Here is a 19,497-nt window from a genome sequence, read left to right on the forward strand (position 1 = left end):
CACTGTATTGCAAGATACATCACATTAGATTCTGGGGGGACACTAATGCATTGACTTAAAGTAACATAGTGCTATAACCTGGAGAAATGGAAAAGTGCTGATTGCTAAAAAGGACTGACAGTACATTGCTCACCTCAGCAGTGTTAAACCCATGCTATGTGAAACTGAAAAACAACAGACAAAATACAAAATGGCAATATGGCACTGATCAAATATCACCTCGGTTTCAGAATGGCAGCTCAAAACCAGTGGATGACGTCATGGTAGGTTGCCACTTGATTGCTCCAACCCCCACTGAGCACTAGACAGTTGTTTATTCAAATGTTTATTATTATTGAACGTATCATGTGTCCAAATCAAACCCAAAACAGCACTTCCCTTTCTCCGCCAATTTACAACACACATGCCATGTGAGAAGTGTATAAGATGAATTTTGTGCGTTCCTCATACAGACAGACAAACAGACAGACATTTGTGAAATTAGGAGGTAGATGGTTCACCCTTACTTGATCAGGACCTGTTCTTGCCACCAACACTTAATCTTGGCCCACTCCTATTGGTAGTATCCAATAATGCCTGACTCCATGCTACTGATTCGCAGACATTTCTGAATCACTCCTGTTTGGAGCATCTCCCTGCACAATTCTGAGAGACTTAAATATGTCTCGAAAGTTTTGAGAACCAAAACAGTACAACAGTGGATCCAGGCAGCTGTTCACTCCTGCTAGGACCCAGCAGGAATAATACACCTTCTCAATATGCAGGAGAATTTGGCATTTGTGCGGGTAGTATTTCTTAAGTACCACTCCCACAGTTCGTATCACGTTCAGAGGCAGGAAACATAGCCCGAATATCACCAGACACATGCCTATCATCCTCTGAGATTTCCCCTTGACCTTCAGACCTTGAGCTGTGCTTGTGTTGAGGCGGGTTAAGGAGTCTGCCAGAAGGGTGTAGCACACAACAGACACAACGAAAGGGAGAAAGAACCCACAGATGAACAGGACAAAGTTAATGACAAAGTAGGTGTCGGTCAGGTTCCTCTGATGGATGGAGAGACACTGACTGTTTCCGTTTTCTTTGCTGGGATGAAGCACAAGAGCATAGACCAGAGCCTGGATCAGCATCACAAACCAAACTCCTGCACACAGCTTCTTGACAAACGGCTTTCGTTTCATACATGAGCCTTTGCTGAAGTGCACCACAACTATGTACCGATGGATACTGATGAGAGTGAGGAATATGGTGCTGCCGTAGAAATGTGCACTGAGCAGAGCGATGTTGACCTGGCACAGAGCCCATCCGAAGGGCCATTTGTTGCCCAAGGTGAAGTATACTGCCATCATTGGAGTGACTGGGGTCGCGATGGCGTCGCTGAGGGCCAAGTGGAACTGCAGTGTGGTTCCAGAGGTCCAGCGGGGCATCCTGAACCAGAACACCCAGAGGCTGAAGGCGTTGAGGAGGAAGCCCAAGAAGAAGACAAGGCAGAGGAGGACAATGAGGGACATGGGTTGGTTCTCCTCCCCACAAGATCCAGAATTATTACTGCTGTTTCCGAGCTGTGAGGAAACCACCTCAGGCTTCATCTTCTTCTGTTTCTGTGGGAGGAGAACAAAACAGTGCACCACCGAATTATTTATTGCACAAGCATTTATTTTCTTACTAGATGAAAAACAGTAACAATGTAACGTATGCTTGAGATGGACCACAGATAAAAATGATACTGTCAGGATTCTGTCCTGTGTTAATGGACCCTGTCTTGTATGGTTGGATTTATCTTTGATTTATTTTTTTTATTTATTTTGTGTATCTCAAGTCTTTGTGTAGTTTTCCTGCTCCTTTGATTGCCTGCACCTAGGCTAATATATAACATATGAATTTAACACTCATTGACCCCTTTTATTTACACTGTATCTGTGCTTCCCACTCTCCTCTTTAAGTGTGTTCACACTCATGGATTTATCTCATGTTTCTGTTCTCTTCAATTTGCCCCAGTCATGGATCTAGGATTGTTAAATCAGGGGCAATAATAGCTGGTTTTCTCCAGCTCTCCCTGTCACCTTCGAAGGAAAAGCTAAACATAATGGATTGATGGAATATATACAGTTGCAATCAGAAATATTCAACCCCCTCACCTCAATAGACATTATAGTGATGTGGATGACAGATAATGACAATAAATGACAAAAAAAACTCCTCAAACAACAAAAGATATTTATTGATGCGTATTTTAGTTATTTTGACAACAGAAGTTGACTTAACTTTGAAGTTCTAATGAAAAATGTAACTCTTTCAACACATGTGCATGTGCAGTATTATTCAAACCCCCAGCTTCAGTACTTTGTGGCGCATCCTCTAGCTTTTATAACTTCTAAAAAACGTTTTCGGTAAGTGCGGACAAGCTTCTTACACCTCTCGATTGGAATCTTTGCCCATTTTTCAAGTGCAAAAGCCTCTAGATCAATGATGTTTGATGGCTTCCATGCTGCAACTGCCTTCTTAAATCCCACCAAAGATTTTCAATCAAATTTGAATCTGGTGACTGTGAATGCAACTCCAGGACGTTCCAGGATCTTTTTCTCAACCAAGCTTTGGTGGACTTGGAGATTTTGCTTTGGATCATTGTCTTGCTGGAAAGTCCAATGATCACCAAGGTTTAATTTGTCAACAGAAGGAATCACATTCCTCTTTCAAATGTCCTGGTTTTTCTGTGAATCCATGATTCCATGTACACAATAAAGATTGCTAGTTCCTGCCGCAGAAAAACAGCCCAACATCATCTTTGACCAACCTCCATGCTGGACCATGGGGATGGTATTCTTCTGGTCATAAGCCTGTCCTTTCACACGCCAGACATACCGCTGGTCCATACGTCCAAACAGTTCCAGTTTGGTTTCATCAGTCCATAGAACTGTCACCCAAAACTCTGTAGTCTTATCCAAATTCCTGCTGGCATATTCTAGTTGACTTTTGATGTTGCTTGTGGTCAAGAGCTGAGTGCGTCTTGAAGCCGGCCATTAAGTCCTTTTTTATTCAGTGCACGTCTTATAGTTGCCACTGCAGCACTTGTACCAGCCTTCATCAGGTCATCCTGTAGGTGTCTTTCAGTCACACAGGGGTTTATCTGAGTTGTTCTGACTAAGTTGCTGAGGGTCCTTGATGAAAAGTTGGGCTTTCTTCCACGGCCAGGCAGGTTTGAAGCTCCTCCATCAGTTGTAAACTTCCTTATAATGTTCCCAATTGTGTCTCTTGGAATATAATTTTTGGGGGAAATCTTCTTCTACCCAAGATCTTTCAGGTGTGATGAAAAAATCTCCTCTCTCAGCTTTTGTGTAAGCTCCTTTGTCTTTCCCATGATTGCAACTCACCTTGAATACCTTCATGGGTGGGGTTTATATATGCATCACAGCTGAAGCAAATGAAGGATCAGTATAGAGTTCCCAAAGGCTTAATAATGTTTCAACTCAACCTTAGGACAAAAAAAACTGTCTGACAGCTTTAAAAACAACAATATTATATAGGGGTTGAATAATTGTGACATGGCTATCTTAACAAAATATACTGCTACACACAAATACTACATCATGCATTTTCCGTGTTGATTTTCTGTATCACTCAACTCATAAAGAAGTCTTCCGAAGCAGAATCTTGATCAAAGAACAAGATTCTGTCTACTTTAATTGATAAATCCTTAAAATCTTTGGGGTGTTGAATATTTCTGATTGCAACTGTAGTCCAGTGTTCCTGTATGTCCACCTGGTCGATGAGTAGAACACACACACACACACACACACACACACACACACACACACACACACACACACACACACACACACACACACACACACACACACACACACACACACACACACACACACACACACACACACACACACACACACACACACACACACACACACACCATGATAATTTACATTGACTCGTTTACACTTAGGAGACAACACTCTGGTTTCCAGTGCAGCAGCAGAGGTTAAGGTAAGAACTAAGTGTTAAATCAGCTTGAAAAAGTGCAGGAGATGTAGTATAGAAGTGCATAGTATACAAGTTAGTTGGACATATAAGACTATCTTAGATAGTATCGATAAGAAAGAGTGAATAGGGTTGTGGTCAGTCTTCTCATGCAGAAAAAAACATTTCCTGCTCTTGGGTGTGATAAGGAACTGAGACGTATACTCCCTTAATAGGCAGCATGTGTGTAATATGTCTATAAATGCATATGCATATGCATTTTTTGTTGAAGCTCTCCCACAAAGTGAGGTTTGGCAACACAATACTTCAGTAAATCAAATGTAGCTCTGAACACTTTTTTTTTTCTACGTTTGAAGGAGACACCATTGACCTCAATTGTTTTGGATTTGGCTCCAACACTGTTTACCCCTGAGACTCCTTTTGTGGACTTAAACACTTCAAACCCCCCCATCGGCACAGTGGTGAGTAGATAATGACGGAATTTTCATTTTTGTGTGAAATGCTCATAGAAGCTCAGGTGGATAAAAGCGTCAGCTTAATGAAATATAATGTAATGTAATCAGCAGCTGCTAATGGACAGTTAAGAAGTTAAAACAAACTTACCAGAGTTGGAGTTGTCTTCAGTACTTTGAGTCTAGTAACACACTAACTGCTTCTCTTATGACACTGCCTTGGTAGAGCTGCCAGGCGTGGAGTTGCCCAATCAGAGCAACGGACGTCATTGTTTCTTCTGAAGAATAAGACCGAAATCATTTGACCTAAAACTCATTGGGGTGAATTTCCATCCAACATCCTGCAGATACCTATCAGGAACAACAGTTAATGTTGACAGCCAACATCAGGATAATGAAAACATATGAACTCAGTGACTGTGACATTATTGTTGGTTTGAGTGTTTCTGAAAATGTTGACCTGCTGAGATTGTCACACCCAACACTCTTCAGACTTTTTACCCAAAATGGAGCCAATAACAGAAGAACATCCAGTGAACAGCAGTTGAGTGTTGATGAGCGAGAATGGTCCGACTGGTTGGAGTTAACAGAAAGGTTAGTAAGTCACTCACATAATCACTCTTTACAACTGTGGTGAGCAATATTTTGTGGAATCAATCTGATTAAAGGGTAATTAGGGTACGTAATTAATCCTCAAGAGCCACTAAGCACATACACAAGTTAACCTGTTTTTACAGGTTGAGTTGTAAAAAACGAGTGTAAAAGTGATGGGAGTTCCCCTTCACCAACAAGTGACGGACCTGAACTACTCGGCAAGCGAATAGAAACTACTAAAGTATAAGACAATATTTAGAGCTTTCACAAAGTCAGTCAGGCAGTTGATGTTAGTTGCAATTTTTTCAACATTTTCCCCCATACCACATCTAGTGAATTTAAATGTTGAATCATAAGGGGGCTGTTGGGGACTGTTCTAAGATTTATTAATTTTTAAAATATGTGTTTAGTTTGGAGAAAAAGAAAAACCTCTAAAGTGGAATCAGCCTATGGAGGCAAATTACCATGAAGTTAAATAAAAAGTGTAAAACAAATGGGGAAATCTAACGTGAAAGGTATTTAAAATAAAAAGGAACATAGTAGGAGGATTCAGGACAATGGATCACATCACAGGACATGGATTGAAAAGAGGCAGTGAAAATAGGATTCAGTCATTTGATGCAGAGTTGGTTTGACACAATTAATCACCCATTTAAGCCTTTACTTTGTATAGGTTAGATTGTGTTACATTACATGGCGTGCTCAAACAGCACCTTTTTACACTCATTGTGATCATGTTTTCTTGTCCCTCTTTGCATAAAAATCCCTTCTTGCTCTTAATATTGTTAAGCATCTGAAAAATGTACCTATGAGACATAGTAGCGATATGACTTAAGGAAAACGTGCAAACGACAACTTAAGTTTCCTGTAATTCAAATATACACTATCATTTAGACTCGGAGCATGTCGAATACTACAGCCAATACTACCCTTTCCCTTCTTTATCATGTTATAAAGTTTTTTGAAACAAACTAAAAGGAGATGAGTCTTTTCTCAGAGTTGCGAAAGCCCAGTTTCTTACTATCAGTGGGATCTGTGGCTGTCAGGGCTGTCACTTACTGCGGTCTTTGCACACTTCCTCATCAACCTACTTCTAACGAGACTGAATGTGGCCAGAGGTGTTGCATTAAAGTGCCATTGCATCTTGTCAGTTCGGCTGAAACACAATATCACCACTGTGTGTTACTAAGAATCATTTATTTACACCATTCTTGCACTACTGACGCAATTCAAAAGGTAACACACTGATAGAACAGTTACATATGAAAAAACAGTGTATTTGGACAACAATGCAAGAGCACAAAGTTTAGAGAAGTAAGACCCCCTCCCACTGATGAAGAATAGTGGAAAACACTGTCTGGAAAACCCTCTCTGAGACAAACATCTAAAGAAACTAAACCTCCATGAAAAAAAAATTGTACAACAGACAATAATGTAAAAATTCCAGTCTTTTAGGAGACTCATACTCCAGCCCTATGTGTTCACAGACAGTCACGGGTTAACTATTCTGATTTCCTTTCCATTTCTGCTGTGTCTTAGATAGGCGCGGTCGGTGTGGAGGCCGTGGTGGGGACAGTCACCGGGTGCAGCCCTAGATCCAGGGATGGGGCTTCTTCTGGTGGTGGAGGGCTCTTCTTCTGGGCCTCCAACTTCTCCATCAGCTGGGTGTACAGCTCCTTCACTGGCTCGCTGCACTGTAGTTACCAGGCACAGCAACACATGGTATCAGTACATATGCATGCTTTATCTCATGTAAACATCTGCTCTGTTAAAAATCTGAAATGTGATCGGAATAAAAAGGGCCTGTGTCAGTATAACTGCTTTCAGAATTGCATTGTACTCCAGATAATCTCCTGAAATTATGTGGAGGGGCAGTATGTGAGAACGCAAATGTCCGGCAAACATTATCTAGAGCAGTGGTCACCAACCTTTTCGAGTCCAAGATCACTTTTTAATTCGTAAGCCGAGATCTACCACCGTGATATCTTCCAAGAAACCCACTGAGGAGGGTCATACTTATTATTTTGCAATTTCTGTTAAAGGCTGAATGTACAAGAAAGAAGGGCAGTTATGCAACTTCTTCTATTCAAAGCACAATAATTAAATTAATATCAACTCATATTTACATTGCACAATATGTAGCTTCTCAGTTCCACAACATGTTCTGCAGAGGAGCTGCTACTGCAGCACAATGTTTTTACATATAGGCTTTGATTAGAATATGGCCACGAATATCAGGGTTTCCCCCAGTGCTTTAAAGGCCTGGCAGGCCGCCAGGCTCCCCCCCCCCAAGCGGAGAGCATCACCAGCGAGCCGTTAGCGCGTCGGAGCAGCCTGCTGGTTTTTAATTTTGCTATTAAATTCAGCATTAGACACGCTTTGTTTTAGCTGTGGCTTTTTGTGCGTGTCGTTCTTATGTATGTTTTGCCGGGTGTGTCGTAGTCACCGCCAGCGGGCAACACAAGGATTCTCAACGAGAACTTTCATTGAAGCTCCTTGTACAACGTACAGGCAATATGTGCTAAACGCACATATTGGGTCTCTACACCACCAGACAAGCATTGAGATGGCAGCAAGCAAAAGCAAAAGTAAACAATAAATAATGTAAATATATTACTAATATGAAATATCTATTATGAAATAACTAATAGCTTTCACTTTTTTCATGTTCTAGGTTTGTCAATCACTGAAGCCTTTGAGCCAGTGATTAACATGGAGCACAAGGCAATAATATGTGTTTTTATTTTATTTATAATTTTTTTGTTTGTAAACTGTATTATGTAATGTTAAGTATTGTTAATAAATGTCAATAACACATAATTGTCATAATTTCAAAATTCCTGTCAACTTTTAACATTTTTTTTTTAAAAAACACGGTCGGTCGGCCGCTGGTCGGCTTCTCTAGCGGCCCTACCACCAGGCTTAGCAAGTTTTCTGGGGGAAACCCTGAATATGATTATTGCATTGTATGAAAGAAGTCCTTTGTACTCAAATAAATACAGAACAGTACTTCACAGAAAGAAGCCGTGCATCTTCCGCTCCTGAAAATATTTCACAATGAAAAAGTTTAAACAAGGGAATGGATTCCATCGACAGAAACGCTGGATTGCTTTTATTTTGCAATTGTTTTTGACATAAATTCATCAGATAAACATTAAAACTCTTTCCAAACCCATTTCAAAGTAATAGTAAGCCAGCGTTTCACCTTCTAAATCCACTAATTTGGTCTAACAGGGATTTAATTGTTATTTCTCTTATTTTATTTTATTGTATAGTGTGTAATTACTTGAGCATTGTTAGAAGAGAGCCTGAGACTCAAGCATTTCACTGCCAGCGACTGCTTAATGTTATTGTTGTGCATTTGACAAATAAAAAATCTTGAAACTTGAATCTATTGACAGACCGAAAGATGCGCATTTTCATACCGTAGAATCCTGACATTAGTACATAAAGCAACATGTTATTGCAGGAAATGCAGTAGATAAACCTGCAACTCCAACATCACGAGTGAAACAACGGACACACAGCTGATCTGCGGCGCGACTTCAGCCAGTGAGTACAGAGATCAAAATGAAGACAGCAAGATCGACCGGTAGATCGCGATTGACGGGTTGGCCACTGATCTAGAGTTTCTTCTTCCAGTGCCCTAGCAAGAACTTGGGATAATGTCAGAATGAGCCCATGTGAGAACACAGCAGGAGATGATCTGGAGTTTCAGCTAGAGCAAGTGGGTGTGTGTTGGTGATATTTCTGACATGTGACAAGCACAAAACTGAAAGAAACTGAAGGATAATAAAAAAAAAAAAGGAGGTGCCATACACATAGTAGACACTGCACTACAGCTCCCGTCCTTTTCATAGCACAAGCTGAAAGAAGAAACAAAGCTCACCTGTTTCGGCGGTTCAAGAGTTTTCATCAAGGTTTCCATGTATGACGGCAGCATCTTCTGCTGTAGGTGCAGCAACATTCGAAGGTTGTGTCTGTGGACATTCTCTTTACTGCAAAATATTCCGCAAAAAACAAAAACGAGTCATGCTGAGGGGTGCCCAGGAGTGGTGAGGCTATTTATTACCAGTCTGTTTAATCCTCTCTGTGTCAGTTATCCAGTTTGCGTTGACCTTCATAAAGTAGAATGCACTGGCCCTGTTAAGACCTGGCATAAACATCCGTCCAGAGAGATCAGCCCACAAGTTGACAGTGTTTAGTATGTGTCTTTCATGTGACCATTTATGTTCAGATCTCACGTCCCATTTTTAAATTCAAATAATCACAACTGTCATTTATTTGTGGTCATTAAGACAAATTATGTTACCTGGAGTTTACAGATGTATCTGATGTCCCTGTGTGTGTGTGTGTGTGTGTGTGTGTGTGTGTGTGTGTGTGTGTGTGTGTGTGTGTGTGTGTGTCAACACCAGTGAGAACAGTTAAGAGAGAGGAGTCACGAGACTCAATGAAAAACTTGCAGTTGTGCTAGGAAGAAAGATTTTTACCAATTTAGGAAAAGTATCAGTCATTATTTAATAATTTGTGGTCAGCGTTGATATTGTGGGCGTGGCCACAAACAAATCAACGTTTTGGCACTGAGACTATTAAAAATATTTTCAGGTCATTGTGAAACTGTAGTAGGACAGAAAGACGTCAGCCTAGTAGGTGGTCTTTCGCAAGTGGACCAGGATGCATTTGCATTCACAAAAGAATGTGGCCACATGCTTCTGCATGAGGCTTGAGTGATCAGACACATTCAGGACAGATTTTATTACCAAATCAGAACGCCGTCTATGTCCAGGCAATTATACACTCCTGATCAAAATCTTAAGACCAGTTAAAAAATTGCCAGAATCAATGTTCAACCCACCTGGAGAAAGAAGTGAGGAGGAACCCATCAAACACAACTGAACAGAACTCTTCTGTACCAAACTCATCAGAGAGCAGGGTGAGGTGTCCAGTCAGCAGGTGCAGGAAGATGTCCCCGAAGGCCATTTCATTGTAAGTCTCCACTGTGGATTAACAGCAGAGATCCAGCTCTTATTTCAACACTGCTTGTACAACGCTCTTCAAATGTATTAGCAAAGGAGGTATCAGCAGAAAGAGATCTCTATTTTACCTTTGATTAAAGGAAATAGGCGATAAAAACTAAATGAAATGTGATAAAGACAAATCAACAAATGAGCTGATGCAAGATTCAAATTCCGTGGTTTGCACACAAGATTCACACAATGTCATGTGTAGTTTCTGATCAGATATAAGTTGTTTTCAGACATGAACTCGGCATGATTGGGTCCGAACTTTCTCCAGAGTTTCCCTTTCATATATGAACAACACAGCACATTAACTCGCTCGAGGTGATCCTGTGGGGGATCTCATGGTGTGTTCTCACTTCGACTTATTCAGATATTCTCTGGAGTTTTTACAGTCGCCTGGCCGGAGAAAATCCAGAGAAAGTCTCGAGGTTCTCATTTGGATGTTTACCATCTCACATACAGCCAATCCAGATAATGTCTGGAGAGTCTACAGAGTTCAGTGCAGGTCTGAAAGCAGCTTTACAATTTCCTCTGCCTACCAATAATATTTCTGGCTCATAAGTTGTATCAGCTGCATGCAGGGCAGCCCACTGATGTGTATACAAAGATGGCTTTAATATAATAATCTAAAATTACGACTTGCTGCTAATTTGGATTTAATGTTAAAATTTCTTTCTTATTCATTTTAAACATGACGATTAAAAAAACTGAAACTGCCATATCAGAATTGTTTTGTCAATAAAATAAGATGTCCAACTACATTTTGTAAAAGACTAAATGGGGCAGGGTCGTGAACTCAATAGTCTCAGAGGGAGAGTGACACTCACCCAGAGCAGGCAGTAACCTCTGTAAGGCATTTTTGTTCCTCAGCTTGGCAATGTGAAGCACATAGTAGAGACCCATTTCACAGGCCACTCTGTTCTCCTGCAGGTACCTGGGAGAACAGAGACAACAGGAGTTCAAATCACAGGAGCACTCAGGAATCGTTCAACAGGAAAATTATATTAGGGAGTAAAAAACTCAGACAGTATATACATTTGAAAAGTTATTATCAAATCCAAATGACAAAGAAATGTTGAGGTTTTTAGCTGTATATTTTGTTGTATATAAGAAAAATTTACTTTATGTAAAATGTAAACACAAATGCACATCTTTTGTGAAATCCAAATATACATTTAGACAAAAAAACAATACAAACTGGTGCTGAAAAAGTTCATTAGTCTTCAAATTTTTTGGATTAGTCAATTTAATATATTATCTAAAACTTGACAAGTTCAGATAATAGCCCGAAGCTCAATCAGGGTTTATATATAGGTAGAATATATACAGGAAAAAAAGAGGAAAATTACTGAAGCTGGTAGAAGAGAACTACTTCAATATGTTTCTATTACCAAAATGGTTCTACTACTACTATAAATAGTTTTTATTACTATCAAAAAGATGGATCAGAAGTAATAGAAAACTAATAAAATAATAGTACCATACATATATAGACTTTAATCTATACTTTTAACATATTAAACAGCTTAAAATTTAAAATGGCGCATGAGAGTTTTTCTGATGGTGTTCTGACTATCGTGATGATTATATATACTGTGAAAAAAACACAATAGATAAAGTCACCTTATTGGCTTTTTACATTTTTGTGTATGTATCTCATTGAACCCATTAAAGGTTTTGTCTTGATGAGAGTGATGATGATTTAAAGTAGAACTGTGCTTAATGGGCACACCCACTATTCACACAACATACATCCCCCTGCTTCCACCTGCAGTGTTTTACCTGTTGAAGGCGTCCGGCAGGGCGGTGGGGTACGACAGTGAGCTCTTCTCCTCACTGGGAAGCTTCTGGTCTACAATGAATGTATGATCATCAACAACTACTGACATCATAGCAGGCAGGAAGCGGGTCACCACCTCCAAATCCTGAGGGTGGGTGCACAGGAAGGCAAATGATCACCAACAACTAAAGTAGGGTTTAACACAATGATCTTTTGAATCATTTACATACAGAACTATTTAGCAGTGAAAAGAGAACATTATGGGATTTATGAATTCATGCACAGATTCATCCAGGTGACGCTGTACGTACCAGACGAGGCTCTTTAAACACCTGGCTGTCAATCATGTCCCATGCTCCTTGACCCAGCGACAGCATCCTCAGCAGCAGCATCAGGTCTGAACTGTCCTGCTCACAGACATACATACAATGGCTGCTGATACATTGATAGAGTTGATCATGTGTTGAGATTTGAAAACACATTAAGTGTTACTAGCAAAACACACTGTATGTGTTTCTGAGGTCCAACAAACATGATGAATGCATTTCCTTCTTAGCAAACAAATGTTTCAGTGTTTTAAAAACTGCATTGTTTACATCAAAGCTGGCATGCTACTGGTCTTTTTCCTTTTCTTTCCCTTCTGCAACGCTCTCTAAAGGCCTCTGTATGCTTCTCCGAGTCCGTTGCGGAGTGACGGACGGACGGACCGGACGGACACTTTTTGATTTATAGTTCTACGAGCCTTTTTGTTCTGAAAACAGTTCACCGCCAGAACAGTAGTTGGCGCAACGGAAGTCGAGCTTAGAGAAGCCTACCTCATGAGATATATATAGAAGAAGTCCACGCTGGTTTATTATGTCACCCCGGCTCCTCACACACAGTGAACGATGACAACTAACAGAAAAAGGCTGTTGATGACGCGACAGTTTTTGCTGAATAAAGTGACACCCAGCGGGACATAATGCTTATGTTATCGTGTCTTAACGCAGCGGTTCCCCGGTCTTGTTTCCAAACTGCGTCGCTAATTCAACAGCTGCAACAGCTTGAAGCTACACGAAGGCAGCTAGCTTCACCCCCCAGCTTCCACACACAGTCAGCACGGACACCCGATACTAACTACTATCAAGTGTTTGCTTCTAACCTGACTGTGTTTGAGAAACAGTGTCATGAGCCGTGGAATTAAAGTCAGCGGGTTATTGCGCTGTTCCCACCGCAGTTAGAATGGTGGCTAGCCCATTATCCCCGTTATCAAAGTTCGTTATAACAGTATGTGACCGTACACACGTGCTGTAAGTGCTCTAACCAGCCACCGTCAGCCGGACAACGTCGCTGGCTTAACACACTTGTCACATTAATCATAGAGTCGTAGTTGTGATTTAGGTTTATTGTGATTTAGGGAATGAAACAGGAAGTTTGAGGTCCGAAAATGATGTCGTCCCGCAATGCTGGCGTTAGCGGACCAATCACAGCCAAGGGCTATCCGTGGGCTCTCCGCCATGCCGACGTGTAGTTAGAAAAATGAGAGCTGCACGAAAAGCTCTCCGAGGAGCCCCGGAGAGCCCCGGAGAGGGCGTTCCACTTTGGAGAAGGCGGTCCTATCTGTCCGTGTCCGTCAAAACGGAGAAGCATACATTGGCCTTAAGTTTCTCACTACAACAGTGCCCCCCAGTTGTGAATCAGCAGAATATCAAGACCCCACAGGCATGTTTGTGTATCATGTCATTTGTGTCCCCTCACCCTGGGTAGAGCTTCCTGACTCAGCAGCTCTTGCAGGTTCCTCATGATACTCAGGCTCAGGGTGTTACAGGCAAACGGGTCACACAGGATCATGGACAGGTCCCTGGAACACACAAAGATTTTATATTCGTGCACCCAACAGAGATAAACAGCTATTTAATTAAAGGAAAAAAGATGCCTCAAGCAGTTTTGAGGCATCTTATGTTTTTTTTAGTGCTGTCAAACGATTAAAATATTTAATCGAGATTAATTGCATTTATGTCATAGTTAACTCAAAATCAACAAGGAAAGTGGATTGGCTTGCTTTATGCAAATGTTTTATTTTATTGAAAAACAACATTGCCAAACAGGGCGGTACAAATAAAATTATAAAGTGCACATTTCAGGTAAACAAGGACTCAGCCTATAGTGCAGTTAAACCATGGCTTATTATTTTCTTTTTTTCAAATTTGCTGTGAACATAGCAGTCAGGCCTCTCAAACAGACAAGCAACAAAATAACAAACAAACAAAATACACAGGCAAGTGTCGGCCTACTTTGAAACAAATTAAACTCAGAACTGTGTAGGGCTATTTGAGTCCTCCCCATATTTGTGGAAAATGTATGAAATAAGAAGTACACTATTTCGAAATAAATAAAAACATATAGCTGCAGCCTAGTAGCTTAAAAATATATATTTTAGTTGGCGAAATATTAAAACAAAAAGCGAGAGCAGGTCAGACTGGAGGCAGACACAGATACTCAAGCTCGATAGAAACCAACTTCAGCTTCTGCTCTGATAGAGAAGCTGAGGCGCTGATCTCTGATCAGCTGAGACCAGAGAAACTCTGTGTTTTCACTGTTTTCATAGTTAAGAAGCAGTGAGTCACTGAGAGGCTGCCTCACGTGAACGAGCTCTGATCTCACTCTGTCTCCCTGAGCGAGTGCGTGGGGGCAGGGGGCGGGGCTACGGTGCGCTATCTGGAACCACACACAGACACACAGACACACAGACACACACTCGCCCGCTCCTTGTACTTCATGACGGCCTGATACGATGATGTTTTAAAAAAGTATTGTGACTTAGTCAACCACCAACATGCAAAAGCGTGTGTCACACAGCGAAAGCGTGAGAGTTGGCAGCTCTGCGTTAATCTCGCGATAAAAAATTTTACGGCGTTAAAATGGGTTTGCGTTAACGCCGTTAATGACGTGTTAAATTGACAGCACTAGTTTTTTTCTATTGTTTAATTACATTTGAAGAAGGAGTCACCATTTACTTCAATTGTATTGGATTTGGCTACAACTCTGTTTACCACTGAGACTCCAAAAGTGTTTTGTGGACTCAAACACTTCACCCACCCCTCCATCGGCATAGTGGTGGGTAGATAACGAGTTAATTAATGTGAACTATCCCTTATCCCATTGCGTTACCCGAGAACTTGCTCCTGCCCCTTCTTCACTCCATCCAGGAAACCTTGCAGCTCTCTGGCTCGTTTGCCATCCACAAACTTTTCACGGATGCAGGCGTCTAAACACCAAGTGAACTGTCACAACAGAAACACAAAGCGAACACATTGGAAACCCAGTGTTTGGGGATGTTCAGTAACACAATGTTAACTGATGCACTATCACTGTGTCCTTACCTTATGGCAGGGGTCCACAGAACAGATCTCACTGATGTCCAGGTCATGAAGAGACATGAGAAGCTCTGCTCTCAGTGTGCAGTAGTGGACGTTTCTCGTTCGCAGGAAGAGGGTTCGTAAAAACTGCAGCACCATGTCGTACAACTTCACGTTCTTTCCTATCATCTGAGTCAGCTTGAGGACCACCTTCAGTGCACAGAACACTGAACAGTTAACGGCAGCACACTGGGAAACCTTCACTTTGGTTGGTCTGTGTGAGAAACCTGATGAGTGCCACTTACCTCGCCTTGGCGTCGTGCTTTGGGAGAGGGGCTGAAGAAGTTATGCAGAATGGAGAGGTCACTGCTGAACAGAGCTGCCTCCTTTTCCACGATGTACTGCTTAAGGAGGGGCGAGACTTCATCTCCAAACAGAGCCTGGTTGTCCTGCCAGATCTGCCTTTTCACCTCCACAGCACACACCTTGTACAGCTCCTTGTCACCCATGACCATCTTCAGCTTCTTCTCTGGCACCTGCATGATGGAGTATGTGGTCAAAATGAAGCTCAGTTCTCAGTTATATATTATCCTTAGTTTGATTTAACAATATGCTCTTGACTTGCCCTGAATCATCTGCAACTTGGATTACCCCAAAATGCAAAACGTGGTTGTGATTAGAATATGAATAAAAAAAAATATCACTGCAGTGAGAAGAAAATCTGTACCATCACATCCCAAGTCATGATGAGATTTCCTGACTTTTTATTTATGATTTGATTAGGGGACAGGGGAGTGCTGTGCAACAAGTCTCTTATGTGTTGCTGTCAGGATGAAATGAAGTGACTGTGATAGTCATAGCAGATCATTTTCATACTCAAACCATTCAGGGGGCTCTAATACATTGTGTCTGGAGGCCTTGTTCTTCTGGGATAGAGCAAAGCCATCAGCATATCAATGTTTCATCATAGGATAAATACAGCTCTTCTCTTAGCCACTTTATTCAAAGTCAACTTTACAGACACTGATGGGATATCAATAGATTAACCGTGTCATGCATTAGCCTTATTCGTTATTCAAAATTAGGAATGTTTTTACACCCCACGTGTTGTGTTTGCTTCCACCTCAAAAAAGGGCCCAATCACTGTAGCGATGGTTGTTTGTGGTGGGAAAGTCAAACAGAACAACCACATGAGTCTGTGTAAGTACACAATCTCATATCAATGTCTGTTGGGCCTTGACAGAGACCGAGATCGACTGAGAGCCATTCCAGTTTGTCAATCATTCCCCTTCTATTAAACACTTAACGCAGTCAGTTTAAGAAACCGTGGATTACTTCATTGCTTTGACTCAAGATGCATTAAGTCCCGTCATTCAAAACTGATGTTTTTTTTTTCTTCAGTTAATCTGAACCACAACTAAAACCCTGCATTTGCAGCGATGCAGGTCAAAGTTCATCCAGTGTCAGTCTGAATGTGGTGTTGCTTCTAATACAACTTTCTGTGACTGAGTATATGTTAACACAGACACTGTGAATACTGATTAAATGTTAGTCTTCAACAGGTAAGAAAGAACACTTGCCTTGGGTAGATGCTTCAGCACCTGCATTACCACTGGCTGAATGGACGGCATTTTGACAAGTGGAAAGCTCTTCTCCAGCAGCTCTTCAAGCTTCCTGTATCTGTAAGCAGTTTAAAAAATGAAGCACAATTGCACCTGAGCTGGTTCCTTCAGAGAATATTATACAGTCAAAACAACCGATAACACACCTGTCCTCATCCTTGCCCTCTGCAATGGTGGCGACTCGCTCCATCAGCTTGTCACGGAGCTCATCAAAGACAGACTGGTGAAACTCCAGCCGAGGTGTTCCATGGAGGTCAAGGAAGGGAAGAGCAGACTGGAGAGTTGGCAGCAGGATGCCATTTTCCATCTACAGACAGGTAATTCATCAAAAACTCATTAGTCTTTAGCTCCAGATTCAGTTTCAACATTTAAGACACCATTGAAATCTTTAAGCACATTGGATTTATAAAAAGGTAACAAGCACTTTAGTTAAGAAGTGCTTCTTTGACTCATCTGACTGAACACAATGTTTTGAACTTATTTTAAAACTTAACATTAAGGCTTCGAATAAGAGCAGAGATAAATCTCTTCCTAAACTCAAACCACTTCATCGTTCCATCTACCCCCTCACAGCAGAAAGAATGGAGCATGGCAGCAGCTGAACTGTATATTGTTTTTGTCAAAATAGGTATTTATTAAAATCAATATTAACCCTTTAATTTGACCGTAAATATAAAACAAAGTAAACATACCCCCTTGTGAAGAGTAACGGTTTAAAGCACCATTCAATAAACATAATTAGAACAAACTTCCCTGAGGAGTTGAGCAAACAATTTTTCCTCTTTTAAACCTCCAATATTGACACAATTGTGTATGTGTACTTTCTCCTAGTTCTGATCATATACACTATTTTAATAATTTTACAATGGTTTGTTTGATCTTGTTTTACCCTTTCCTCATTTGCAACATTTGCTTCTTTAATTGACACTGTAATGTTGAATGATCTCCAAATTACTTTCAATTGTTTGCCTTGAATTTGTCCTTTTGAAATTGTAATGCATCTTGTGAAGGTGTTTTGAAAGGTGCTAAATAGATAAAGAGTATTATTATTTTCATAAGATGACACTACATCCCTATTGCGAAAAATACTGACTCGTTAGATCTTGATTTCCATCATCACTCACAGTGACTTCATATTCCTCACATACTCGGGTGAACTTGTTGCACGTTGAAGCAACATCCACATTCTCAGCTGGTCTTCCATTGCAGCAGTGATGACATGAGCTTACGTTAGCAGGGAAGCGTAGCTAACTAAAACTACGCAGTGCACCTACAGTTCTTCACTCACTGTGTGAAACAACACGCTTTAGAAAACATGGCTTTGTTATTAGCAGCTTGGGCTGATGTGCGAACCAACTGAATATTACCTGGAACTGGTCAATGGCTTTCAGAGGCTCAGTGCAGTTGGTGAGAGTTTCTTTCAGATCTTCTCCGTTAGAGATGCCGAGCTCCGGCAGCCCGGAAAACATCGTCGGTTTAATCATGGCTGTTCACCCTTTGGTATAAACGGAGCTCTGGTGTATGAATGTGGGACGTGAACACAGTCGATTGCCTCAAAACACTGCAACACATCAGCCTGCTCGCTCCATAGATATATATATATATTTACGGCTCACTCTGTCAAGGCACACTTCCTGTGTTGCAGCCTCGCAAAGACTCCGTCAGAAACAACAGCCCGGAAAAGGTTCCAAGTCCCTATCCCGTTTCGGTTTCTAGTCCGTGTCCGAGTCAAACATGCCGCGTAGGAAAACTCAAATTAAATCAATAAACAAACACAAAAATCTCTCTTATTTTTTTACCACGATTCATAGGACCCGATGGAAAACCTCATGAGACCAAGCAAAGGTGTGAAGGGAAATCCCAACTGCGCTCACAACAGGTTGAAAATACACAACTTTATTTATAACAGGCGATAGAACAAAGACAGTGTTTTCAGTGGACCACATCCAGGTTACCACTGTGCTACATCAAACTATCATTCACTCACTGGAAGTAGCAAACAAATACAAGTAGAGAAAGCCCTGTAACCTTGGTCGGTGTTCATGTTTTTGTTGATCTGGTGGACCCAAGCATTCTTTGGCTTTGAAATAAAGACATCCGTAACAATTTATATAAAAGAACTTAACAGATGTTTACTTTATCCCATTAACAAACATTAACGACAGCATACAGGGTTAATATCTGCCATTTACCCTTGTCAGATCACATTTATGAATGCAGGTGCTATTCGTTTTTTGTGATAACATGAAATCTAATAACAATCAATTACAATCAAGGTTTTTCATCACTATAGACATTATTATTATTGACGCTTATTGACGCTTGCAGCCACAGTATGGGATTTCTAGTTTAAATATTTTTATGTATGAGATGTTGAAAGTAGGACTGAAAGTGTAGCATCAGAGAAAATGTCTGTTCCAGCTTAACAAAGTTAACAAGAAACTGAAGGTGCGATCATGATTTAACCTCTGTGCCATATTATTTATGCTCAAGTCAAAGTTACTTACTTACAAAGTTACTTTTTGTTTCGTATGGGAGAGAGAAACTTGGACTATGGGCAGAAAAGGTCTCTGGTTCGTCTCTGGTTCGACTCCACGGAGAAACAACAAAAGGCGAACCTGGATTGATCTGTCCAAAAATCCAAGAGGATTCTCCCTACCCTGTCTAGTGCCCCTGAGCAAGGCACCTTACTCCCCCAAC

The 19,497-nt window shown here is 41.0% G+C and overlaps 2 protein-coding genes across 2 annotated transcripts; both read right to left on the minus strand.

Moving 5' to 3' along the window:
- Positions 1 to 309: 309 nt before the first annotated feature.
- Positions 310 to 1,775, minus strand: LOC133948766 (P2Y purinoceptor 4). Its single transcript, XM_062382765.1, has one exon. The coding sequence runs from the start codon at positions 1,584 to 1,586 to the stop codon at positions 588 to 590; it is 999 nt and encodes a 332-aa protein (XP_062238749.1). The 5' UTR covers positions 1,587 to 1,775; the 3' UTR covers positions 310 to 587.
- Positions 1,776 to 6,216: 4,441 nt separating this feature from the next.
- Positions 6,217 to 18,622, minus strand: nelfb (negative elongation factor complex member B). Its single transcript, XM_062384879.1, has 13 exons — positions 18,165 to 18,622; positions 16,944 to 17,104; positions 16,756 to 16,855; positions 15,481 to 15,711; positions 15,200 to 15,385; positions 14,988 to 15,100; positions 13,575 to 13,677; positions 12,149 to 12,244; positions 11,840 to 11,982; positions 10,885 to 10,991; positions 9,892 to 10,033; positions 8,926 to 9,034; positions 6,217 to 6,730 (listed from the first exon to the last, which is right to left on the minus strand). The coding sequence occupies exons 1-13, from the start codon at positions 18,279 to 18,281 to the stop codon at positions 6,572 to 6,574; spliced, it is 1,767 nt and encodes a 588-aa protein (XP_062240863.1). The 5' UTR covers positions 18,282 to 18,622; the 3' UTR covers positions 6,217 to 6,571.
- Between the last annotated feature and the right edge of the window lie 875 nt (positions 18,623 to 19,497).

The sequence above is a fragment of the Platichthys flesus genome, chromosome 3, assembly GCF_949316205.1.
Source record: "Platichthys flesus chromosome 3, fPlaFle2.1, whole genome shotgun sequence".
Classification (NCBI taxonomy): Eukaryota; Metazoa; Chordata; class Actinopteri; order Pleuronectiformes; family Pleuronectidae; genus Platichthys; species Platichthys flesus.